This window comes from Mustela nigripes, chromosome 4, assembly GCF_022355385.1.
Source record: "Mustela nigripes isolate SB6536 chromosome 4, MUSNIG.SB6536, whole genome shotgun sequence".
In the NCBI taxonomy this organism is placed as follows: domain Eukaryota; kingdom Metazoa; phylum Chordata; class Mammalia; order Carnivora; family Mustelidae; genus Mustela; species Mustela nigripes.
In genome coordinates this window covers 166,562,390-166,585,928 of record NC_081560.1, presented here as the reverse complement: position 1 = coordinate 166,585,928, position 23,539 = coordinate 166,562,390, and the positions used below count along the sequence as shown (strand labels likewise).

The 23,539-nt window shown below is 49.7% G+C and overlaps 1 protein-coding gene across 3 annotated transcripts in view; it reads right to left on the bottom strand.

The window, feature by feature from the left end:
• Window positions 1–2,673: 2,673 nt before the first annotated feature.
• CNNM2 (cyclin and CBS domain divalent metal cation transport mediator 2) overlaps window positions 2,674–23,539 on the bottom strand; it is a 150,946-nt gene continuing 130,080 nt past the window's right edge. Inside the window, exons 5-9 of one of the 3 annotated variants that reach the window (XR_009403978.1) lie at window positions 16,987–17,080; window positions 13,747–13,812; window positions 9,823–10,007; window positions 7,264–9,131; window positions 2,674–4,515 (exon numbers count right to left, since the gene is read on the bottom strand). Coding sequence is in view for 2 of the 3 variants with exons in the window: in XM_059398473.1 (XP_059254456.1) it covers window positions 8,922–9,131; window positions 9,823–10,007; window positions 13,747–13,812; window positions 16,987–17,080 (555 nt within the window). In the remaining variant the exon portion in view is untranslated. Of the gene's footprint in view, window positions 9,132–9,822; window positions 10,008–13,746; window positions 13,813–16,986; window positions 17,081–23,539 lie in introns of all 3 variants that reach the window. The other 2 variants (XM_059398473.1, XM_059398474.1) reach the window with 2 other exon arrangements.

Sequence of the window (23,539 nt, the reverse complement as noted above, 5' to 3'; positions counted from 1 at the left end):
TTCACACTGTCCTCTCACTACTGAGCATGTAGGAAAAGAGCAAGTCCTCTAAAAAAAAAAAAAAAACATTCGTTTAGAGTGAACAACGCATCTTTTTTCTGTAACCGGCAATCTCACCCATTTTTTTCCTGTCATCAGACACAGTAGCTTCATTCCAAAGCCTCAGCAGTCTGACTTGTTCCAACAAAGATAATGCCATTTCAAAAATATAGCAGTCTTTTAAAGTTCCTCTGAAGACCTCTTGCACAAAAAAGTCCTCCCAATGAAACAGAACATTTTATCTCAAGCTTGCTGACTCTGTTACTGTAAGTCTAAGTACTTTATATTTTCTAATTTACACCAGTTTTTGGTCTGGTCTGTGTTTCTTCCTACAAAGTAAGATCCCTTTGCCTTATTTTGTTACTAGGAAAAAAAAAAGATTAGACATTGTTTCATGAATCATATTAGCACAAATAGGTCTGCTCTCCCATTAAGTTCTTCCCAAATCCATGCCTGGCAGGGGCTATAAACAGGCCTGAAGAGTCTGGGCCAAGATAAACTTCACCACAGGCACTGGAGCCCAAGTGGCTGAGTGCATGTTCTTCCCGTGAAAAACAGCAATAGTCCTTCTGAGTCTCACAAGTTCCTGAGATACTTGGAAGTATGTCCAGCAAACCTTTCCAACACCAAAAAAGAAAGAAAGAAAGAAAGAAAGAAAGAAAAAAGTGTATCAAGTCTTTCTTTGAGGGAGGGTTCTCACCAGAGGTAATCGGACTTGTGGGTATGGTATTTTGAAGCAAGTGACTTCATTTTTGGACTCACTGCCCTCAAGTCCATGATGCAGCAGAATTGTAGTAAGGAAGCTCACTCAGTCTAAACATTCCCATCCTGTGTTGGCCTACTGTTGAGCACTTCATGATCCCAAATCTCCTCGCAGGAAAAGCACTTTGACAAGTCCTGCAATGTCCCCTTGTATCCTTAGGCCTTAGAGTCATCCACTGGGGGGCGGCATGCCACCAGAATGTCAGAGGAAGGGTCCCATAAACCATTCCTTTAGTTTTGGGATATAGGAGCACAAATGTGAGGATCTTGAGGGGAAAATGGTGAAACAGCCTTACCAAAAAAGCCAAAAACAAAACGAGTTTATCAGCCATCTAATCTAATTCAATTTTTTTGGTTCTGCTAAAGAACTGTCCCTCTTAAATAAATTGCATTACTTTAAAAAATTATAAAAAGTTTTCGGAATTCAACTCCAGGTACCAGTCATTTTCTCTACAAGACTCTGGTCAGTCACACTTCGCATCCTCAGAAGTGCGGAGTTGACAAGAAGTGCCGGGAACACAACTGGTTGTATCAAATAGGAACCCCAGAGCTTTCTTCCTGATAAAGCTTAGTGAAGAACAGACACATGGGCAGCCCACAATACAGATGGAAAGCTTAGGAAAATCTCATCTTAAACAGCAGGAAAAATCACCTCTACTTGTCTTGGGGAATTTTCTGATTTGAACTCAGGATTCATCTGGACAAAATGAATAAAGCAGGAAAAACAACAAAAAGAGGCATGGTTAGGACTTGATGTGTTGGACAGAGAATTCCTTCCCTGGCCCTGCTTGCTGCTTTCTTCTCGGCTTCTGAGGAAAGCAAACAGGCTCCTAAGAAGTTAACACTTGACTGTAATACAGATCTCTACTCCATTCTACTTTCAAGAAATGGGGGGTAATGATGGGAGAGGGGGGCATGATGATTAGGTCAGGCATGTCTCAAAGCCAGTCTTGCCCGCAGTTCTTCACTGAACTGTCTCCATCCACAGGGCAAGTGTAAGTCAACCAGACTGCAGACATCGTGGTTAATCCACACAGCAGGGGAAATAAGGGACCAGTCACCAAGAGCGCGATCCTCTGCGGAATGTAAAATAGAGACAAAGAGTGGAGGGGAAAAAGGATTCCCGAAAGACATGATCTAGGGCTACATCACAAAGGGGCTGGGAAGCTACACCAGAAGATTTGCAGGGTCTGGTAGCACCGGAGGATGCAGATAAGAAGGAACCCAGAAGACTTGAAAAGCAGTGCTGATGGAAGAGGAAGGGGACCCCAACACTGGCTCATCGGGGAAGGTGGATGCCCACCGCGTCCTCAAGAGCATCTCAACACGACTCACCACACCTGGGCCGACGTGTTTAACTTGAGAGTGAACCCACTTTGCCGGCTACCACACCCATCTCCTAGGCTTCACAGAGCAGGGGACCTACAGGGCCGAACTCCTCTTCAGGAGCCAGTGGAGAGGCTGGAAGGAGGCCTCTGGTCTCGCCTAGGAAAAAACCAGCTTGGCTGTTTGCCCAGCTGATCTGTGTGCTGTTAGTGACTGAGCGGCAAATGTGGGACAATTTGAGGGGATGCCCTCAGGGTCCTTAACTAAAATGCTTTGGCAGGACTCTCATTCTTGCAAAGGAGAACACCCCCCAGGGAACTGGTGGTACCAGACTCCAAGGCAGAGGTGGAGGCAGAGGCCTAGCTTCCCTCTCTTGCTACAGAAGAGACTCTGGTGTGTGTCCCAAGAGACACCCTGCTGTGTTGCCATGCCAACAACCAATCCCAGCCTTGTCACCAGGACAGCCGTGCTATTGGGCAGGGGACTGAGATCGGTGGGGTGGTGTATAGTTGGAAGGGGGAAGGGAACACACATCCGCTGGCAGGGTGAACAGAAAATCATCCTTTATCTAAATAGAATAATAGAAATGAACAAAAAAACCTTTTAAAACAATCACAAAATTTACAAATAAATTGGTACAAAATAAATAGGAGAGATTGTAAATCTACATCATCATTTGAATTATAAAATGCATTCATTATGACAATCAGCTCATGAAACCTATACATGTCATTTGTGCTTCTTTAGGTTTATGCACACAGCTCTGAATACTGTGTTCGGGAAACTTCACTGCTGAAAAGCATGAAATGTACACTATGACACAGTAAAGGCTGAGGAGGAAGAAAATCAGACACAGAGCAGGGTCTTATCTGAGGGCCAAGGCAATGCTGGCACTGGGCCTCAAAACCATGAAAAGGCCTCTTAGAAGCCCTGATGGGGAGGCAGCTTCCATGGTCCCGAGAGATGGATTCTGTAATCCAAGGTGGGAATTTAGAGGCCATCACTGTTGTGGGGCCAGTTTGCCAACCTGGCTTGGGAGGCTGGGAATGAGGAAGAAAGGTGCTGGTCTCACAACCATGCTGTACCGTTACAGAGAACAGACCCCGTCACCAGGAAGCAACCTCTAAAGTATTTCACGGAGGTACTTGAGAGCCCTGCCATAACGTAGGAGACCTGCCTCCATCCTCATCCCAAACACTAGTCCGTCGGGAAGAGTGGTGCGCCCAATAAAAAGGGGCCAGGGATGCTAGGATCGACGTAAGAGCAGCAACCTCTTTATGACAAAAACAGAAAGAAAACCACTGCCTTCTCCCTCACTTTAAGGGACAAGAGAACCCTAGGCTCCATAGATGAGGGGCTCTAGGAAATACCTTCGTCACAATGTACTAACAGTAGAGGCATATGTACATAATAAATAATAATATAAAATAAAGCATATACATTTGTAGATTTAAAAGACTCCAGAAATAAGAGAAGTCAACGGACTGATAACACTCCACCTTCACAGTAGACTTCAGACATGGACACACGGAGTAACAAATCAGAAGCTAGGCTGGAGCTCTCGGGGGAATGAGAGTCCTGAGACCTTATTCCTTCTCACTCCTTTCTGCTCTGGGAGCCTGAGACCAGCTCTGGATACCAAGGGGCCTGGACCTTCAGCAAAAAGGGAAGGCACCGAAACCCCACTAGGTCTATATAAGAATTCTCTCCAAGGTAACCCTGAAGAAGAATCTGGCCCCAAAAGCATCACTTCCCAAGGGAATCCGTGCTGGTCAGATGTGGGCAAATGCCAGAAGATACCCTGTCAGGCAAGGCAAGCTGTTCTTCCAGTTCATGTTTAAATTCTACCTAAGTGGGTATTCAAACTCAAAGACCTGTACTAACTCAAGTCTTTCTTATAGTACATGTTGGAGCTGTGTACATAAAAATCTTGGTATACAAAGTCCTAGAACTTCACTCTCTTGCTACTAGAACCTTTATGTTTCTGTTGCTTCAAGTACAGTCTGGTATTTCCCATCAAAAGATATTTACAATTCTAGTGAAAGGTCAGTGGCTCTAGCACATAGAGACAGAAAGCTTACTTGTGCTGAGCCAACCGCAAAGGTCTAAGAAGCCAAGAAAGTCCCCAGTCCAAGATGGCGGGAGGAAAGCTGTTCCAAGCCCTGCAGTTGCTAAGAACTGCCATCACCTCCTTCTGTCCCTTGGACTGACCAGGGACTCTGGAACCTTCAGACAGGGCAGGACAACCAGCAAGTAAGCATTCACTGCAGGAAAAAGCCTTGAGGGACAGTGACATCAGCAAACTTGGCAAGGGTACACCACTCACCCTCAGATGGAGGCAAATGAACCTCATCTTAGAGTTCTCTGAACTCCTCTCTCTTCAGCCCACTTGAATACAAAAGAAATACAAAAAGATAAAACATCTGTAAATGGCCCTGAGATATAAAAATCCACTGAGTAAGTTGCTCATTGATAAATTTACATCGGAAAGTTTCTGACTCATCCCAAACCATTTTCATACTTAATTCTCTAAATCCCTCCTAATTCTGGATTAATCTACAACTCACACCGAGGTCCTTCCTTGCTGGGCAGAAACGCCACTAGCCCAGGGCCTTCAGTGGAACCAAAGCCAACCCAGAAACTGTGTCCTCAGAAACCACATTGGCGCCCCAGAAGCCTCCACACCCTGACTTGCCAGCTCCATCAACCCCCTGCAAGAAAAGCCCGTCTCTGGGGTCAAAACCGACAGGGCAGTTGTTTCTGTTGCTCCCACCGATAGAGAACCCGGGTCATGCAGTGTGTGCTAAGCCAGCCAACCCTGGCAGCTGCTGCTTTGTTAAGCTCCCTTCTTGCCCCAGCCCACGTCAGTCTTTTGCTGGGGCTCCCCACTGGCAAACTCTGGAGGAATCTTGGGAGCTTGGCCCAGGACAGGCAAAGAGGGCCACAGATCGCTGGCGGGTTTTCAGAAGATGCGGGCGTTAGGATTTGCTCTGATTTCTGACTACCTAGGACAAAGGCTCCAGCTGCCAGGGCCTCCTTCAGTCTGCTCCTCAACCTGAGAGAGTTTGAGAGCAGAAGTCTGTGGTCCCTGCTTAGCCCAAATTCCTATTACTTACATTCCTAGCGAAAATGTAGTTCTACTTGTCTCTACCAGTATCTTCCTAGACTTGGAAAAGCTGGTCCTTCAGTCAGATGGTACTGGGGATAGCACAGGTAAGTAGTCTATTCACAGTTCATGTTCCATATTCATGTGGAGTTCTGCATTTAGCCTTTGCACAGAAGTTCCTTAAAATAACATTAGAAAATGGCATGGTGCCCTACTTCCTCCCACGTGGGGAAGGAAGAGAGAGCACCAAGCTCTCTTCCGTTAGGTGAGGTGAGGGAGGGAGGGAAGAACAAAGTGGTGTGCCCTTTGAAATGCAAATCATGTAAGAACTAAGACTTAAACTAGTTGACTAGCACCCCAGTATCCATGTACATACAAATCTTAATGTTGTTTTCCTAAAAGTTTAAATATATGATTTTTGATTTGCCTGATTAATACACGGAATAGAAAGAACCTGTAGGGAGTAGGGGGGAAAAATCCCCTCACTTATAAAGACAGAGCCCACTGTCCTCGGAATGTCTGGATACTAGGGACCCAGTTTCCGGTGGAACCTTTGGGATGCTACAGTGGCCGGAAGCAGAAGGAGGCCCTGTCTGGTCCCACAGAGCCAGGGTTCAAAGCAGGGGCCACGGAAGCCACTGCAGACAGGTGCTGGGTGTGATAACGGGGGGGCTCCAGCAGCATTCAAGACCCCAGCACCTGCCTCTGCTCCACAGCCCAGCCCCCTCCACACTTACAGAGCCAGCAGCTCCAGGACAGGATGATGGAGTCATGGTGCAATTCTAAGAACTGGCCACTGCACGTGGAGATCTCAATATTTGATGGTCTTTCTCTGCCGGACCCCACCCCCTTCATAGACACAGGACTGCACAGAACTTCTAAGCCAAAGTCATCGTGCTGCCCAGTGAAGCCACGAGCCAGCATTTCTCCTTCGACAGCCTGAAGGTAGTTCCAGAGGGAAAGTAGGGCCTGGGAGAAGAATCTGATCAACCTGTTCACTCAAGACAGTGAGTGTGATCTGAAGGGTCTCGAGCTTCCCCCAAAGTGGATGGAATTACAGCCAGGAATTGTTTTCAATTCCCTGTTGTTATAAAATATGAATAATCCAAGGTAAAGAGTGGTGTGGAGAAAATAAGTACCATCTTGGGAGGCTAAAATTTCGTCCTCTAGGAGTCGCCCTGCCAGCACTTCTCAGCATACATCTCCAAAAGCCGCCACACTGAGTGGGTACAAGCGTGGGGACAAGTTCTCGGCTTCGCACTCAAGTCAAGGAGCCAGCAGCAGGAATCCCTGCCTCTCACAGAGCTTTAGGATTCACAAAGGAAAGGGGGAGGGCCTCTGAAAAAACCCAACACACTAACTCTGATTCCAGAAGCTCCTTCCAGGAGCAAGGCACCGTGAGATGGCCATGTATGGAAAAGCAGATCAGTGGAGAGAGGCTGGGGGCAGGGGGTGTGGAGATCCTGCAAGTCAGAGGAACCACAGTGTGGCAGGCCAGGCTCCACCAAACCACCAGGAAGGCCAGCGTCATCCACACCCGGAGTAGGAGTGTGGTGGTTGGGGATCACTCCTCTTGCGAGATCCAGGGTTCACTTCCTTAGTGGGAACACTCGTTTCTACGCGCCCTGGGGATAGTCCCTGTTCCCACGCTGCACGGGGGCTGTGCTCAGCTAGATGCATCTTAGAAGCTGAAAACTTTTAACTTGGATGGGATCTGTTTCTAGAAGGGGAAGCTCGCTGTGTGGGGTCTCACTAACATTAAGCCACGGAACAGCAGGGGCTCCATCCAGTGCACGCGCCAGGTGGGGGGCCAGCAGCTTCCCACTCAACACCCTTAGGAGGTGACCCTGTGACCCTCTCTAAGGGGCATGGCACCCGATGAGGAAGATCCTCCAGGATGGACATCCTGGAGGAAATACTGTGGTAAACGTGCCTATGACACTGGAGCCACCAAGCCCGGCATGTTGTTGGTGACTCCCCAACCCCAGCTCCCGTCTGCCCAGAGCCCAACCTGGGGGACACATTCCTACCTTGAGGAGGGAGAAGGAAACTGCTGCTGGGTCCGGGGCCTCCCCTCGATGAGTGAGCCCCAGTGGAGAAAATGCTATCTTCTCTGCCAGTGACTAGAGGCGGCACGGAGCAGCCTTCCTACCCGCACAAGGCGGCCAGTATGACCTCAGCTCAGGAATTCAGTGTACCAACGACCGCTGCCAACAGAATGCACATATCCCTCAGGCTAACACTTCAAACAGGTAAGAGAGTTAAGAACTCGGTCACTCGAGAAGTACCGCCTGACATTAATTTCACTACACGTGATGAACTTGGTATTAAAATAAGGCGGAGACACACACGAAATGGCCACAACACACATTTGGTTTCTGAATCCCTGTTTGGGGCCAAACTGACCCGGGGCTGGACAGGCAGCCTCCCCGGCGTGGGCTGCATCTGAGGTGGGAGGCACAGAGGTCCTCGGGCGAGGAACACAGCACAGCCACCGCCGGGCCCTAGGAGCCCAGGGACAGAGGGGAAGAGGGACAGTGAGCTCCCTGGGAGGAGGGGCAGGGGCTGGCAGTCCCCAAAGTTCCCTCCTTTAAACACCTGGGTCTGGAAACCCCTTCTGGGCTCAGAGCACAGCTGGCCGGGCCCAACTCCTTTCCGGACAATGACAGACTTCCCAGTGGGGAAAGGGAGGAGCTTGAACTCCGTACCACACGGTTACTCAAAGGCCCTGTGGAAGATTTCCATTTGGCATCTGTGTAGCAGCATCCTGGGTCAACAAGAGCAAGGACGGGGAGGTGGGCGGCGGCGCTCTGGAGGCTGGGGCGCTGGGCTGGGGAGGCGGCCTGGCCGGGCCGGAGAATCCAGGCTGGAGGAATTGCGGGATGAAGTCACCTTGCCTCTTGCCAATGATAAACCATGGGTTTCAAATTCATTAACATTCATTTTGGTGATAAAAATTCCTTAGAGTAGGAAGCCAAAAAAAAAAAAAAAAAAAAATCACATTCCAAGCCAATGTTAAACCTTTCTGAGGGAAAGGGACACGGTTAGACATTAACTTAAAACAACACTGAGCTCACGGAGGCGACCGCGGGCCCCATACAGGCTCCGCCCCACAGTGGGACAGACTTGGCAGGTCCGCAGCCACAGTTTTCTTCATTCATCCTTCAAGTTCCACAGCGACACCCACTGGGCACGGAGCAGGCGTGCCCCTCCCGAGGAAGGCCGGTAAGGCCACCGGCGGAGCGAGTCCCTTCAGGTCCCAACACGGAGTCACGGCAGAGTTCAGACAGAACAACGTAAAGCTCTGCAAAAGACACTGTTTGAAAACATGATCTCTTGGGGAAAAAAATTAATAAACTGCCACAATTTCCAACTTCATGCAAACTGAGGAAGGAGGAGAGTGAATAAAGATAAAAGGTACAACTGAAAAAATAAACATGATTCTATTTGGGTGGAAGAAGTTCATCTCCAAAAATCTCGAATGCCACGCCCGAGCCGTTGATGTCACACCTCTCGTTTCCGCTCCTGCCCTCACCATCCTCCGCCGCTGCTTCCGGGAAGGGGACAAAGTCTTTGGTCTCAGGATGTTGCGGGAGGCAGCATGGCACACAAGCTCACACTAATGGGATTCACGGTCAGCTGGCCTGGGGCCTTGGGAGTGGGGGGTGAGGGGCTGCGGGGGGGCGCCCTAGATGGCCCCTTCGCTGTGCAGGCTGTGGTTGGCTTTGCTGTGTGTCACACAGTTCTGTTCGTTGAGCAGGTTGGCGGTCTCGTCTGGCAACCCGTCGTGCAGCTCCGTAAGAGTCAATTCAATTTTAGTGTTTTCACTGTCTGAAGACTGAGGAGTTTTGTCCATCCGGGATGCCATCAAGGCATTTTGGTATTGCTGTCTCGAGATCTGGGGCCAGAAGATGGTACGGAAGACAAACCAAGAGAATGCTTATTTTTAGGGGTTCCTGTCTCGACCTCGTATTACATATTAAAGTCCCCCGGAGGGCCTGCTTAGTTTTTCTAGGAAAATTTCACTCTCAAATATAAACTGAGCCACTTTTCAAGTTCGAGTGGACTCTGGCGAACAAGTCAGCTTTTACTGATAGAAGCCATGCCCAAGTTTTCGTCCCGCAATCTCACAGAGACTGGAAGATGGAGATAGGCTTCCATCAGCTGAAGCTGGCTCGTTCTTCGGTTCAGAAGACGTCTCTATTCCAGACTAAGACAAGAACCATGTCTTGGGGCAGAAGAGAGGCAGAGGGCTCTTTCCAACCCATCTCAGCAAGTCTTCAGGGTCTCGGATCTCAGCCCTTCCGGGACTGCCCCGACTCAGGAGAGTCAGAGCTCATGAAGACTTGCTGAAAAGGGTTTATTCTTTTTCTTTCTCCAGCTCTCACGCCTGACATGGCAGCCATTCTGACAGAGCTAGAGAGACGAATGTTCTCCCGGGCCTGCGTCTCGGTTAGGTGCAGGAGCCAGAGGTGGGACACCCAAGTCACAAAGGGAAAGCCCGGGGCAGGGCAGGGGCGCTGGACAGCTTGCTGTGGAAGGTCACCCCCAGCGGCCAGGCCCAGCCAACCCATGCGCTCTCCTCTTACCTTCACGAACTGAAGGTCGGAAAGGGCCCGCACGGAGTAGTCAGGGATGTAGACTTGGAGGAACGAAGAGTTGAGCTGATTATTGCTGCTCCCCAGGGTCGGCGTTACGGCGTCAATCCGGTCACTTCGGCTCAGAGAGTCTGAGTGGTTCAAAGCACAGGGACGAGGAGGCGACTTGTTTTCACCTAGAAAAGGAGAAAGTGAAGCCCAGAACCTATTAAGTGAGGTAGAGAGAACCAACAATGCCGGCTATTAACTTTCCAAATAATAAAAAGTAGTAATTAACAGACCAGTTCAATCAACTTATACCAGACACCCGAGCACCGGACAGCTCACCACCTAGAGGGTTCTGCCCCCCAAAACCTCGTCAGCCTGGGGTCTCTTCAGTTCCTCGGGACACAGAAGGAACTGAAGAGACACAGAAGCTCCCGGAGAGAAAACATGGGGCAACGGAGGGCAGCACTTTGCTACTTTGCCAGAAGCAAAAGCAAAGTACTCTGGAGAATGTCTGTAAATCATTATGTGTATTAAAGGGATCAAAAGAGTTCTCGAAAGAGTTCTGTCTGCTCATTCCATAACCCACCCGCCAGCTGAACCTATTATCTTTGTCCCCGACCCCCACGAAATCCCCAGCAGGCAGCCCGGGGGTCTCAGCAGTTCAGGAACACCAAACTCTTAAAAGCTCTCAAAAGGCTTAAGGGACCATCGGTGCAGGGGGAGTCCTTGACGGGATGGACCGTATCCGTTTGTCTGTTAAAACAAAGTGCAAGGAAACTCAATGAGTCCAGGGCTGCTGCTCTCAGAGGCAGCTCCTCACACACATTTTTGTTGAAAATAAAACCCACCCCACCCTCGTCAAAGCGTCTTCCATTTTTGCTTTCCCATCGAATCTATGCCACATATATTAAGGGGGTGTTCACACTGGACAGGCGCTGGCCTGCGTAATGTCACAGGACTGGAAGGGACCAGTTCTGATGGAGATCAGGCCCATCCGTCTTCGCAATACGCCCCTGACCGATACGCCCACAGAGGAGCTGGCCCTCGGCTGGTCCTGCCCTTCAACTCCTCTACATCGCTCATCATGCCTGTGAAAATCACCGCCTCAGACTGACATGGCTGGCGGTCCCTCCCTCCCCTCAGACTGACATGGCGGTCTCTCCCTCTGCTCCTAGAGTTCCACTGAGGGACCACCACTCCTGCGCTGCTTGAAGGAGCACTGAAAAGCCTGGAGGTAGCTGTGTTCTCCTTCGGCCTCTTCTTGTCCAGCCAAATACTTTGGCATCCTTCCTGTCATAAATGTCCCTCTTAAAATAGGACGACCAGAACAAAACATGGTAAGTACTCCGTGAACTTCACAGGGAGCGCTCCCTTTCTCCTAAAACTGCCACAGCACAACTTCTCCTACTATCTTGTCTGACTTTCTACTGCTCAGAATTAAACTCAGAGTAGCCATTCCTCTGGTTGCTTCCACTTATCTTCTGAGAGAAAAAGGCAAATGAATAATTTGTCACGTTTTCTCTTGGCAGAAGGGAACTTTGATCAGATGACCCAACTCTGTAGAGCATCGGTATTAGTTCCCGCCTCATCAAGTCTGAGGAGGATTCCAAAGGGGAGAACATATAAAGTGCTTAGCACAACACCTGACACCTCACAAATATCCCATCAAGCAGCCTTGTTAACATTGTTCTACTTCCTGTTTGCCTCATCCCCGTCTCTCCACTAGGCGCCCACCCTCAGGTCCGAGCCTTTCTATATGTGTGAGAGCATCACTCTGGTCGACAGATGGAAACGTTCTTTGAAACAAGGACCCCACTGTATCCCTGGGGTCCCCAAATCACATCACCATTTCTATGGACAGTGTTTACTTCTGTGTGTTACAATGTAAAGGTTTAAAAAACCCAAACGTTCCAAGGGCTCTCTGCTTACTAATCAGACTACATCTGCACGCAGACGGCAGACGCCTTACTTCTGAGTCTCCTGCTCTTTCCTCCCAAATAGGATTACAGGGTAGTTTCTCTGGTTTCCCCAAGGTATCTAGACTCCTAGTCTGTTTCCTCTCAACCCACTGCCCTCCGGTTTTGCGAGAGGAGCCCCTGCCTTTGCCAGGAACCCACAGCCCAGCATTCCAGCCACAGTCTGGGGAGGCAGACCCTGTTTTCTGGGACCCCCTTCTGCAGCAGTGAGTGTGACAGGGACCTAGTGCGACCAGCCTTTTGTCGACACAAGGGAGACCGAGGAGAATAAAGACTTTAAGTGGCCAGCCCCCCGTTCGGGTCATATTTTGCAGCCAAGTTAATGTGCTAAATTTTAATAATAATTATAATTTTTTTTAAAGATTTTATTTATTCACTTGACAGAGAGAGATCACAAGTAGGCAGAGAGGCAGGCAGAGAGAGAGAGAGGAGGAAGCAGGCTCCCCGCTGAGCAGAGAGCCCAATGCGGGACTCGATCCCAGGACCCTGAGATCATGACCCGAGCCGAAGGCAGCGGCCCAACCCACTGAGCCACCCAGGCACCCAATAATTATAATTTTTAAATGTCCAATTTTAATTCCTCTTATGCCTTCTTAGCATGTTTTTTTCCTGCTTTTTAGTTACTTCACCTAGGAATGCTTTTTTTTTTTTATGAGTAAGCCAGAAAGATACTGTAAAGAAACATTCCCAGCCCCCTCCATCGGAACCACCAAGCATCATTTGGAATAGGCTGGAAATCACCGGTTTTGTTCAACCGCCACTTATTGTAATGCCAGCATCTTGAAGGCCTGGACCTAAAAAATGGTTTATTTATTTATTTATTTGGGGATCAGAAAGAGAAATCTAAGAAATCTCTAGTTCCATGGAAAAAGTAAAACACAAATGACATTTCATGAGTGTCACCCAAAAGTCACTCTTCTTAAGCATCTGTGATGTTTTAAATGGGTAGCAGATACCGGCAAACCGAACGGGGAGAAAAAACACCAACATACCTACGTATACACAAATGCGTATTTCTGTGCATACGTGTGTGTGTTGTGGGCACAGAAAGGTCTGCCCCACCAGCTGGTTTGATTCACACAGGCCTATAAATAAGATCTTATCCCCACACCCCGCAAGCTTTTTCAGAGCAAAGACTTGAGGGAACAGTAGCTTCTTTCTAGGGAAAGTCTTGTCTGTTTTACAAAATATCAGCATTCGAGAATTCTGCTGAACCTGGATTAGGAAACGCCAACTTCATGAGATGTGAAGAGAGAAGCTGTGTGGAACGTAATAAACACAGAAAACCTGTACCACCAAAAGCTCGGCAATTTTAATTAAAGAAAGATTAAACCTTTGCCTTTCTTTCTGGCTGGTGGACGTTATTAGGCAGGCAGGACCCAACCCTCGTGCAGGGTGGGCACCCGACAGCCGGTGGCAGGGAATGTGCACAGCACCAGGTGGTGGGGGCAGGAGGAGTCGGGGGGGCCCCCTGCCTCATGAGGCAGGGACGCAAGTACCCCATTCACACGGCTGCTGGGACAAAGACTCAAGGAGCAGAACCAAGAACATCGGGGCCTCTGCAAGTGCTGGACGCCCTGACCTGGTGGAGGTCCAAGAACCTAGAGCAGCCCCCTTGTGCTGCCCTGGAAACCCCGAGCTCAGTGGTATGGGTGCACCGGGGAGGGGGCAGTGACGGCCCAGGTCACCATCACGTGGGCTTTCTGGGGGGTCGGCGCTGCTCACACCCACAGGCCAGTCGCCTGCCAGGCTCCGGAGTCTGCCCCACGCCTGCTGTGGGCTTCTCCAGACCCCGCACAGCTCAACACCGTATCTGGGAACGTGCTGCCTGAGCCCTGAGCAGAACTGCAGCCTGGACCACATCAAAGGACCAGATCTGGCCAGCCGGGCTTCTGCGGGGTGTCAAGGGAGGCAACCAGAAGAATTACGAAAAGGAAACATGCAGAGTTACCTGGAGAACCTGCTGCTAACAACTCTGTTCTGCTGACAACAAAGGTGCGAGACAGGGACAAAGGAACTGAAAAATGGAGAAGAGCAGGGTGAGACCACGTCAAAAGGCAAGGAAGGAGACCTCTGCACTCAGGACACAGGAGTGCATACCTGTTCTACTACTATGAGCATTCAGTTCCGGAAATTCCAGAGCCTATAGGATATCATGGAAATTAAAAAGGAACACACAGTGCTTTCCAGGAAGACGAATCCAGGGAGCCTGAAATCAGAAGAAATCCTACTCAAATGCTTCTCTACTAACCTAGAAATCTCTTAAGCCATTAATACTCTATTGGGGCTTATGGCTCAAAAACGTGCTCTTCTTAAGGATTTAAATCACAACGAGCCACAGAAAAGGGGGGCTCAATTAGTCAACTAGCCCAAGAGCATGATCCAAGCCATCCGCGCCCGCAGAGCCTGCGGCAAGCAGTCGGCTGTTCAGCTCGCGGACATCTTTAGTCTCGCTGTCATTTTAACTTGTCATTTTGAATTGTCTGGGAATACCTGGGAAGTTCAAAGTATCGGAGGAAAGTAATTAAAGAATGTTATGCACAGGTCTCTCAGGAATGATGGACCAAAGGCATCCTCATCGCTGCCACCCAGAGAGCTGCAGGCCGGTCGGATTGGAAAGTCCAATCAACTCTGCCTTCCCTGGCAGGAGTGCTATTTCCTGGGCAGGTTTTTTTGGGGGGAGGGGGTAGGAGGAGGTTCTTTTTTTTTTTAATTTTTAAAAATTTTATTTATTTACTTGAGATAGAGAGAGCACGCATGAGCTGGGTTGGCAGAGGGAGATGCAGACTCCCCACTGAGCAGGGAGCCTGACTCGGGGCTGGATCCCAGGACCTGGAGATCATGTCTTGAGCTGAAAGCAGACGCTTAACCCACTGAGCCACTCAGGCACCCCTCTGCTTTTGTTTTTAAACTACAGGGTAATTGACTCACAATTGGGCAGGTCTTGAAACTGATTACTGCAGGATTCTTCTAGGCAATCAACATTAATAAACAAATACTATCTTGAGATTAAGGCACTAATTGTATCCCTCAATGAATACACCCAAATCCTACTTGTCAAGTAAAATACTGGGCTTTGTAATAAGTACGATGCTATTAATGACATCCTGTTCCTTCCTGGCATTTCCCGAGGCCCGGCTGCTGCAGCCCCACAGCTTTGCTGCAGGGGAGGGTCTGCTCCTCAGCTCTTTTTCTCGATGGGATTTGCCTTTATGTGAACTCACAGGTCAGTATACACTGGGCTAATGTTTAAGTTTCAAGAACCAGTGATTGCTAAGATTGTATCCTTACTCTTCTAACCTTTCTTTCAAAAGTTGCCTTCTAAATTGGACTCTGCTAACCTGGGACTGATTTGAGGTTGGCTGCCACACAGCAGTCCCCAGCTCAACACTCAGCTCTCCCACCGACATTTCCTCTGTGCTCTCAAGCTTACAGAGCACTCGCAGGGGGAAGTATCACCACATTCTCTTCTACCAAGTACACGAGGTAACCTTATTATGTCCTTTCGGTAAGGAGGAAGCCAAGGTCTTCTCTCAAAGGCCGCCGACCACACGCACGAGACTGCTGCTGGAACCCAGGGCCTCCCGGACCAGTTAGGACCCTCCCTGCCTCCTCACCGGCAGCGAGAACAGATCACCTTCAAGTTTACAGAAGCCACAGCTCAGTGGGGTTAGACAGGCCCACGTTCACACCGACGTTAGTCAGCAGCTGACAACAGGGAGGCTGGCGACTGCGGCTGAAAACCCCACAGCAGGACAGTGAGAAGATGCATCTGGGGCAGGGGAGGCTGAGGGACAGGAAGAGAACCCTGGGCATTTCCCTGGCTTCCTCACTGTAGTAACACCTTTCGGTGCCAGGGACACTGTGTGACGTGGCAGATGAAGCCTAAGGTCACAAAACCAGATGTGTCTGGAGGATTCTCCTAGGCAATCAACATTAATAAACAGAAAGGGGAGGTATCCCCTCCCCTTTTGAGACTGGTTTCCAGAAGCCAGCTCGATTGTTTTAGGATGGGCTTTTTGAAAGTTTGGGTTTTAAGTTTCCCAGCATGGCATGTCATTTGGTATGGTGGCCACAAGGTGGCACTCAAGCACCTCTGTTCACCTGTCGGCACTGCTCCAGCCGGAGGCCGGCAGCGGCACATGCACCCTGCAAAGCAAGCAATGCAGAGGGACCATGCGGAGTCCAGAGCTAGAGCTCTCTGTGCTCCCCGTTCCTACTAGATAGCGCCTGCTGGCCTCTGGTGCTCAGCACACTGTCCATACCCTAGGGCACTGCCATCCTCAGCTGGCAGCCTCACCTGACCGGCCGTCTAGACAAGAACTGGCTATAAGCAATAAATATCCATTAACAACCTTGTGCATCCTCAGAAAAATGCAAATTTAAAAACCTTCAGAACAATGAACATTTAAAAGACTTGACATCATCTAGCAGTGGATGTAGAGCAAGCGGAACCCCTGTCCTCACTGGCAGGAGTGTGCACCCCTCCGGCCCCAGTGGCCTGAGGCAGGGGCGGGAGCTGCCCGGGCCACGCCCACACGGACTCCCGGCAGGAGCAGGTACACACTCACACATGCTCGCACATGCTTGCACACACACACACTTGCCGGAAGACGTGCACGAGGGCATGCACAGCCACGCAAAGCAGGGTAGCCCCCAAAGGAACACTACCCTCATGTCCATCAGCAACAGACCAAGCACACTGGTGCGTATTCATACAACGCAACACTGCACAGCCATGAGAAGTAAGGTGTAAGCACACATAGCAACAGTGACAAATGTGACAAGGACAACACTGGGTGGGAGGAGCCGGGCTCAAGAGAACACATGCTCCTTCAGTCCATTTATACCAAGTTCAAGAACAGCTCAACTAGTCTATTAGAAGCTAAGGCAGAGGTCTGGGGGACAGTGACAAGAGTGTGGTGGCGGTGGGGTCTGTGGGATTAGTGACGTTTGTCTCTTAAACTGGGTGCCGCTTCACAGGGGAGCGCTGGCTTTGTGCAAGTTCACGGGGGCACAGGCTTATGATTTGTGCAGGGGTGGGGGAGGTGCTGGTATACATGACCAACTTCAATCAAAAGTTCAAGATGAAGATAAACAGGAGAGCTGGCAGGTACAGAAAGGTGACCATGGAAGGGCATTCTGTCCTAAAAGCCAGCTGTTCCCCGAGGGGTGGAGGAGGGCCGCTCACCTGGAGAGGCTGTGAGAGCCATCACACCGTAGTAGGAGAAAGCGCTGGCTTCGAATTTCATACCTTCCTTCCCAGCTTCTACTTCCACTTTCCCCTGTGGGAAGAAAAGGGCAGGGTTGTTTTCAGTCCAGTTACACCAATCCCTCAGCAAACTCTTTTCAAGATTTATCCTCCCTCAGATTGTCTGAATTCCTTTCCCAACCATCCCCAGGAAAAAAAGCCTCTCAGACTCTCCCACTTAACAGAGAGGGTTCATCTAACATGGAAACTGGACGTGGCTGGAGATGCACAGAGGACTGTGAATATGTGAGATTTAATTTCTGTAAGTCTGCTTAGTATTTTCCCAGCATCCCTCGTTCATGCATGGATTCTTCGGGAACCCTCCAGTAATAAAAAGACGGGGCTCTCGCCCCATCGATGGGACAAACCCTGAAGATGGGGTCTTGCAGGAGCCCGAGCTGGAGCAACATCAGGGTTAAGGGTTAACACGTTCATGACCATGGACTAAAAGGGCTCCAGGGACAGAACTCACTCTGGTCTCGCTAACACAGCGTCCCGTGTCTGTAGGTGAGGCCCCTTGTTGCCCAGACCCACCACGGGCACCACAGCTCCTCTGAACTTCCTCCTCGCGGCCTTACATCAGGACAAAACCTCTCCCTGAAGTCCTCCCTCGCCTTCTCTTCCTCTAACTCGTCCACAGCTTCACGCAGTAGTTCCTCGGGGACAGACTGCGGACGGATGCCTCATTCACCCTGCTAGCCTCAGGGCCCACCGCCATCCCTGGTGGTCGGTGCCCAACATCCGATTTCCAGGCAACCAGACTATCCTAGTAAGTTCCGCTTCTGGATTTCCAAGCCGAGCACAAGAATGGCTCTCGTTTGCTGTACCTGGAGCTGCCTCTCCAGTGATGGGGCACCTTCATGGCACATCCTTTAGGATAGGTAAATAAAAATTACGGCACCCCTCGTTGAAGGGGAATGTGCTAACACATAAGTGCTTTATTAACTCACTTCAGTGCTCTTAACTCCATGAAGCAGACACAACTGCCACCCCCTCCACAGGTCAGGAGAGGGGCTCAGAAGGACTAAATAAGCGAAGAACAAGCTTTTGACCACCATGTTTGCCACACTCCCCACTAACGCAAGAGTGAATCATTTCTCATTAAAAAAAAAAAAAAAAGATGATTTTGATCATTTCAAATTCCCAGTTATGGAAAGCTTTCCCCAAATCACTTCTTCAGAAAACCATCTACTGCCTCTCTTTCAGCTTTTCCTTTATTCAAATATCAGTCTGGTCACTCTCCAACCAACTCTCCTCCTGTAGGAAAGGAGGCAACCACCCCCACCCCCCCCCATAAGATAAAGCCACCCTGCCAACAATCAGGGGCCCAAAACCCTGACTGCACAGCGCACAGGACCCTAGAGAGGCCGTGGGGTCCTGTGCGGAGACTGTCCTCGCCACCCACAAGTTTCCAACACACGAGACAGATGGGAGCAGGTAGAAGACTGATGGTCCAAAGCAGTCAACAAAAACCCTCCATGAGGAAAAAGATGGTAAGGATCTAAGGAAATGGGAGAAAAGAAAATACTCCCTGTTCTCCTACACATTCTGTGCAGGAAGGAAAATCCAAGGAGTAGGATTTGAGCCAAGAGAAGGGAGGGCAGGTCAGAGGTGGGAGAGAGCAGGCAGCCAGGCTCACCGGGTTTGTGCAGGAAGGCAGGGGGAGCTGGGGCGGGGAGAGCGGGGCGGGGAGAGCAGGGCGGAGAGCTGGGGAGACCGCGGAGCTCCTGGGGGGCCGGACTCGTGAGGCAGTGCTCGTGCACAGGGCCCAGGGGCTCGGCTCTAGGAAGACACAGGGTCTCCCCACTGGGCTAGGAACCACGGGGCTGGAAGAAGGTGGCTCGGGCAGAAGCTATGGATAACGGATCCACATGGTTGGGTGGAAGCAGAAGGGAGAAGGAAGCGTGAGGAGAGCGGGGGGAGTCACGTGGCAGAATCTGCTCTGAGTGACCGGGAGGCGGGCAGCAGGAGCCCCGACAGGAACACTGGGAAGGCGCTGGTGCATCAGCGCCGGGGACAGGGGGCACAGGACATCTTCCCTTCCAGAAGAGTCCATCAAGAAAGGGTCCATCCAGAAAGACTGAAGCGGAAGAATGAAGGAAGGTGAGGAGGAAGGTCAGGATGGAGATCAAGGAGGGGGAGAAGACGCGGTCACGAAGGGAGCAAAAGCCGGACGCTGGCAGGAAAAGAACAGATGAGAGGCAGCGATCGGCTTCGGAGGCAGGGTCCCTAACAGAGGAGGGAAAGAAGAGGGCGGCAGGGACAGAACACTCAGAGTGAGCAATAAAAACCCAGCGCCGGATGGAACCGATCTTTGCAGCTGCTGAACCATTTCTTCCTGCACTAACCCCTGACCTTGTATCCGGTAGTTCCTATGTACGCTTGTGGCTTCTCTGGAATCAGAAGCCCAGCAGGGGCTTCAGGACCATCTCATGACTGGGAATTTCTATGCAGAAAGTCAAGAGGAAGCATCGAAGCTGACATCAGGCTCATCCTGACTTCCATCTTTATGGGTCTCCAGTGGATCCGGAGCATTTGTTTTACAAGCTACGAGGCCTTTGTATTCTGTGTCCCTGTAGATGGGCGGCCCTTCCCAGTTCTTTATAATTACCGTCAGAACCAGTAGGGTAATAGCTACTTCCCAAAAGACTGTCCGTAACAATACGGGGTCTGCCTCTTGGGAAGGACCTTCTCCCAGAGCAGGGCACAGACCTCAGCCGCGCTCGGAACCCCTGCCACGTCAACTCAAAGGCAGAGATTCCCAGCCCTTGCTGTGCACCGCGAACACCTGGGGATTTAAAAAACAAACGGAATACCTGATGTCTGGCTCCCACTCCCAGGCATTCTGCTAGAACTCGTGTGGGTGCGACCTGGGCAGGGGGATTTGAATAAAGCTCTCTAGTTGATTCTAGGTTGGGGCAAGTTTGGGATCGTTGCCACAAGGCTCTGTTTGCGAACAATGGCCCCAGCTCCAGAGCCTCTGGGTACCCCAGTCTCTCAGGAAACTCCCCCGGGAGTCACGGTGGCTGTGAGTCCGCCAAGTGAACAAGGACAGCAGCACAAAGACTCAAAGCTCTGGACCCTGGCCACCTTAGTCCATCTCTCTCTGACGCTCGGGCCACGCCTGCAGGTGGGGGAGGCTCAGCCTTCTCCAGAAGCCCACCTAGTGAGCGCACATCACCAAGCTGACAGCAGGTTCAAGGGGTCCCCAGCTCCTCGTGCGTGGATTTCCAGAACTAGTAAAATATACCTCCAGCCTCAGAGATGGCATTTCCGAATTTGTGATTCACATCGATATTTTTAAAAACTCAGCCATCTCCTCTAACCACCATTTCGCATCGGACCAGACATCTCTACCCCCAAAATACAGAAAATATGTAATTCTAGAACAGACAGGTCTTTAAACTGAATATATGTAACTTCAGGAAGTTCTTCTTGCGGCTGTCTTTATTTTTCTCACTTTGTCTCCAACCGGTGAAAACTTTGTTGAGCATCAGCACGAAGGAACCACTGCGCCGCCAGACGCCTTTTCCTTCATTTATAAAACTGCAGCAGATTATGGGATCCTGTGGTTCTTTCGATTCTAACTTTATAGGATTCTTCAGTTCCACATTTTGAAAACTGCCCAGCCCTGTACTTCTCCCTACACAAGTGAAGCTTTTCTGACAGGCAGGTTTTAGAAACATCCAGTAAACGTTTTTTATTCCTGTTTGTGCATCAATGGCTCCCCAAAGTGACCATGTCCAAAGAAACCTACCAGTCTGAAAATCGAAGCTGTCCCCAGGAGGAAATGGCTTGCATGGCCTCACGACCAATGTCCTTAGATAAGGACTTCTGCCATATAATGAGCTACAAACCAATTTTACCTCTGAAACATCCACAAATTTACTCTATACTCTAACAGCTCTCTCTCTCTCTCTCTCTCATTCACACACACACACACACACACACACACACCCCAGCACAGGACATGACAGGGTCCCAAACAAAGAGCCCGGACTTCATGTTTAAGCTGATAAACAAGAAGGCAGGCAACCCTGCTTCAGGCAAAGCTGCCTTCCCAAGTCAAGTCACCATCACAATCGCCCTGAACTTTCTCTGGAAGAAGGTCCTTAGGGAACTCTCCTCAAAGCTCCTAAGCATCCAGAAAGCACTAAAAGCAGTCTCATGCTGTGACTGGCCACGAGGTGGGAGCCTGTGCTAGCCTCACTGGCACAAACAAGATTGAGTGGTCAGTCAATGGCACAGACTCAGGAGACCAAAGCCTCCCTCGGGCCATACACGCTGAGCATCGACATGGTCTCCTATTCACCTTCAAGTTCTTTTTTTCCTTTCCTTTTCTTTCTTTCTTTTCTTTTCTTTTTTTTTTTAAGTATCACCATCGCAAAGTATTCCATGGGGCTTGGTACCTGAAAGGAGGTGGCTGAATCCCAGAGGTGTGGACGCCAACCCAAGTTCACCAGCACTGCCCCGTAAGAGGGAGAGCACGATCCAGAGAGGGTCTGTTCCCAATCCGGAGTCTAGAGATGCAGTCTGGGCATGGCATGCTCCCTTCATGAATGTTTCGATTTTTTAAAAAAGCTTTGGATGGTGAAAAATTTACACACATTTTGGACCATCTGGTTGACCTTCTTCTAACCAAGTGCCACCAGCAGAGGTCAGCGCCAGGGCCTTAGGGCTCCGGATGGCGGTGGGAAATTGTGCTCACGACCCAGTCATCATGGCTAAGCCTTGCTGCTCAGTCAACTAGGTGTTGTCAGAAAGAAGCAGCATTTCTGACTCCTCCCCAGCCCTACGGAGCCTACACGGGGACTGCTCTGCGTGTGCAAGCGTGAGGAGCCCTGAACTGGAGAGACGGGGACACAGGACGACCAACCAAGCCAGTCACACCCAGTGGGTGCCAGATAACACAGCATTCTGCACAAACATCCAAAGGAACTTGGATTGAACCAAGGGGTGAGGGGTCAGTCAGGGCTGGGTGCACGGCGACCCAAGAATGCGGAGTGCAAAAGGACCTGCAGCAGAGCCCCCGGCCCTACTGGGGCCTGCGGCGCCTCCCCAGCAAATGTCCCAGACACATTTAAAATCCCAGGGTCCAGGGATCGAGCCCTGCCTCCGGCTTCCTGCTCAGCGGGAAGCCTGCTTCTCCTTCTCCCACTTGCCCTGCTTGTGCTCGCGGTCTCTCTCTCTCTCTTAATAAATCAATAAATAAATTTTTAAATAAATAGTTAATTACAAGTCTGGGTTTATACCAATTCTAACTCCCAAGAGCACAAAAGGAGCTTATACCTAGTTTCTATTTATGCATATCTGTGTATAATTAGTTAAAAAAACAGGGTCAACACTGGGTGTCCAAGTAATTTTTTTTTTCCTTTAAAACGGGTGCTAGCTGTACTTGACTCAGGATTATCGATCTGTTACTCACTGGGACACACAGACCCTGTAACTCAAAAATCCCCAAGAAAGGATTGGTATGGAAGGCTTCAAGTCCTCTTCCAGTAACAGGTGAAACGGTTTTAAGTAACGTCATGGGACAGGTAAGCTCCAAGATGCTACCTGCCTTGTCCACAAAGGAACAGACTTCATTCTACAGGGAAAAGCCCTTCTGAAGCCCTGTCAGAGGCCTTGACGAGAGAGTGGGTGGAACAGCGGAAAAGCCACCACAAAATCTGAGGCAGGAAATCAAGCAGAAAAATTAACCCCGGGGGGGGGGGGTGGGGGGGGAAGTGCTCCTTTTACTGACTCTGTAATTGGCAAAGAAAAGAGCTATTTGTTTTCCTAGTATTCTATTTCTTTTTTTTTTTTTTTTTTTTTTTTTATTTATCAGAGAGAGAGAGAGGACGAGAGCAAGCACAGGCAGACAGAATGGCAGGCAGAGGCAGAGGGAGAAGCAGGCTCCCTGCCGAGCAAGGAGCCTGATGCGGGACTCGATCCCAGGACGCTGGGATCATGACCTGAGCCGAAGGCAGCTGCTTAACCAACTGAGCCACCCAGGCGTCCCTATTCTATTTCTTATTTTTCAAAAAGTCAATCTGGCTATGTGCTGTGGAGGAACTATATATATATATATATATATATATATATATATATAGTTATATATATAATCATATATATGTCTATACATATGTGTATATATATGTTTATACATATGTGTATATATATATTTTTTTGCTTAGACATTTTATTCCCCAAAGGACCAAAAAAATCCTTCACTGTAAAATACCAACTCTGAATTAGGAAAATGGTTTATAGTCGTTATAATTATTGTGCACAGACTCCTGACATTTTTCTCTGTGCTTTCCGCTCCTTTCATGACTGTATGACGGCCGCATCATATGGAAATACAAGTGGTTGAGACATATGTACTACTACTACTTTGTAATTAACAGATTTGCTATAAATACGTTTGCATCGATTGCCTGAGCACATAATTTCTTCAGATGTGTGTGCATGAGTGATTTTATGGACTCCCAAAAGGAGGCTGTCAGTTTAA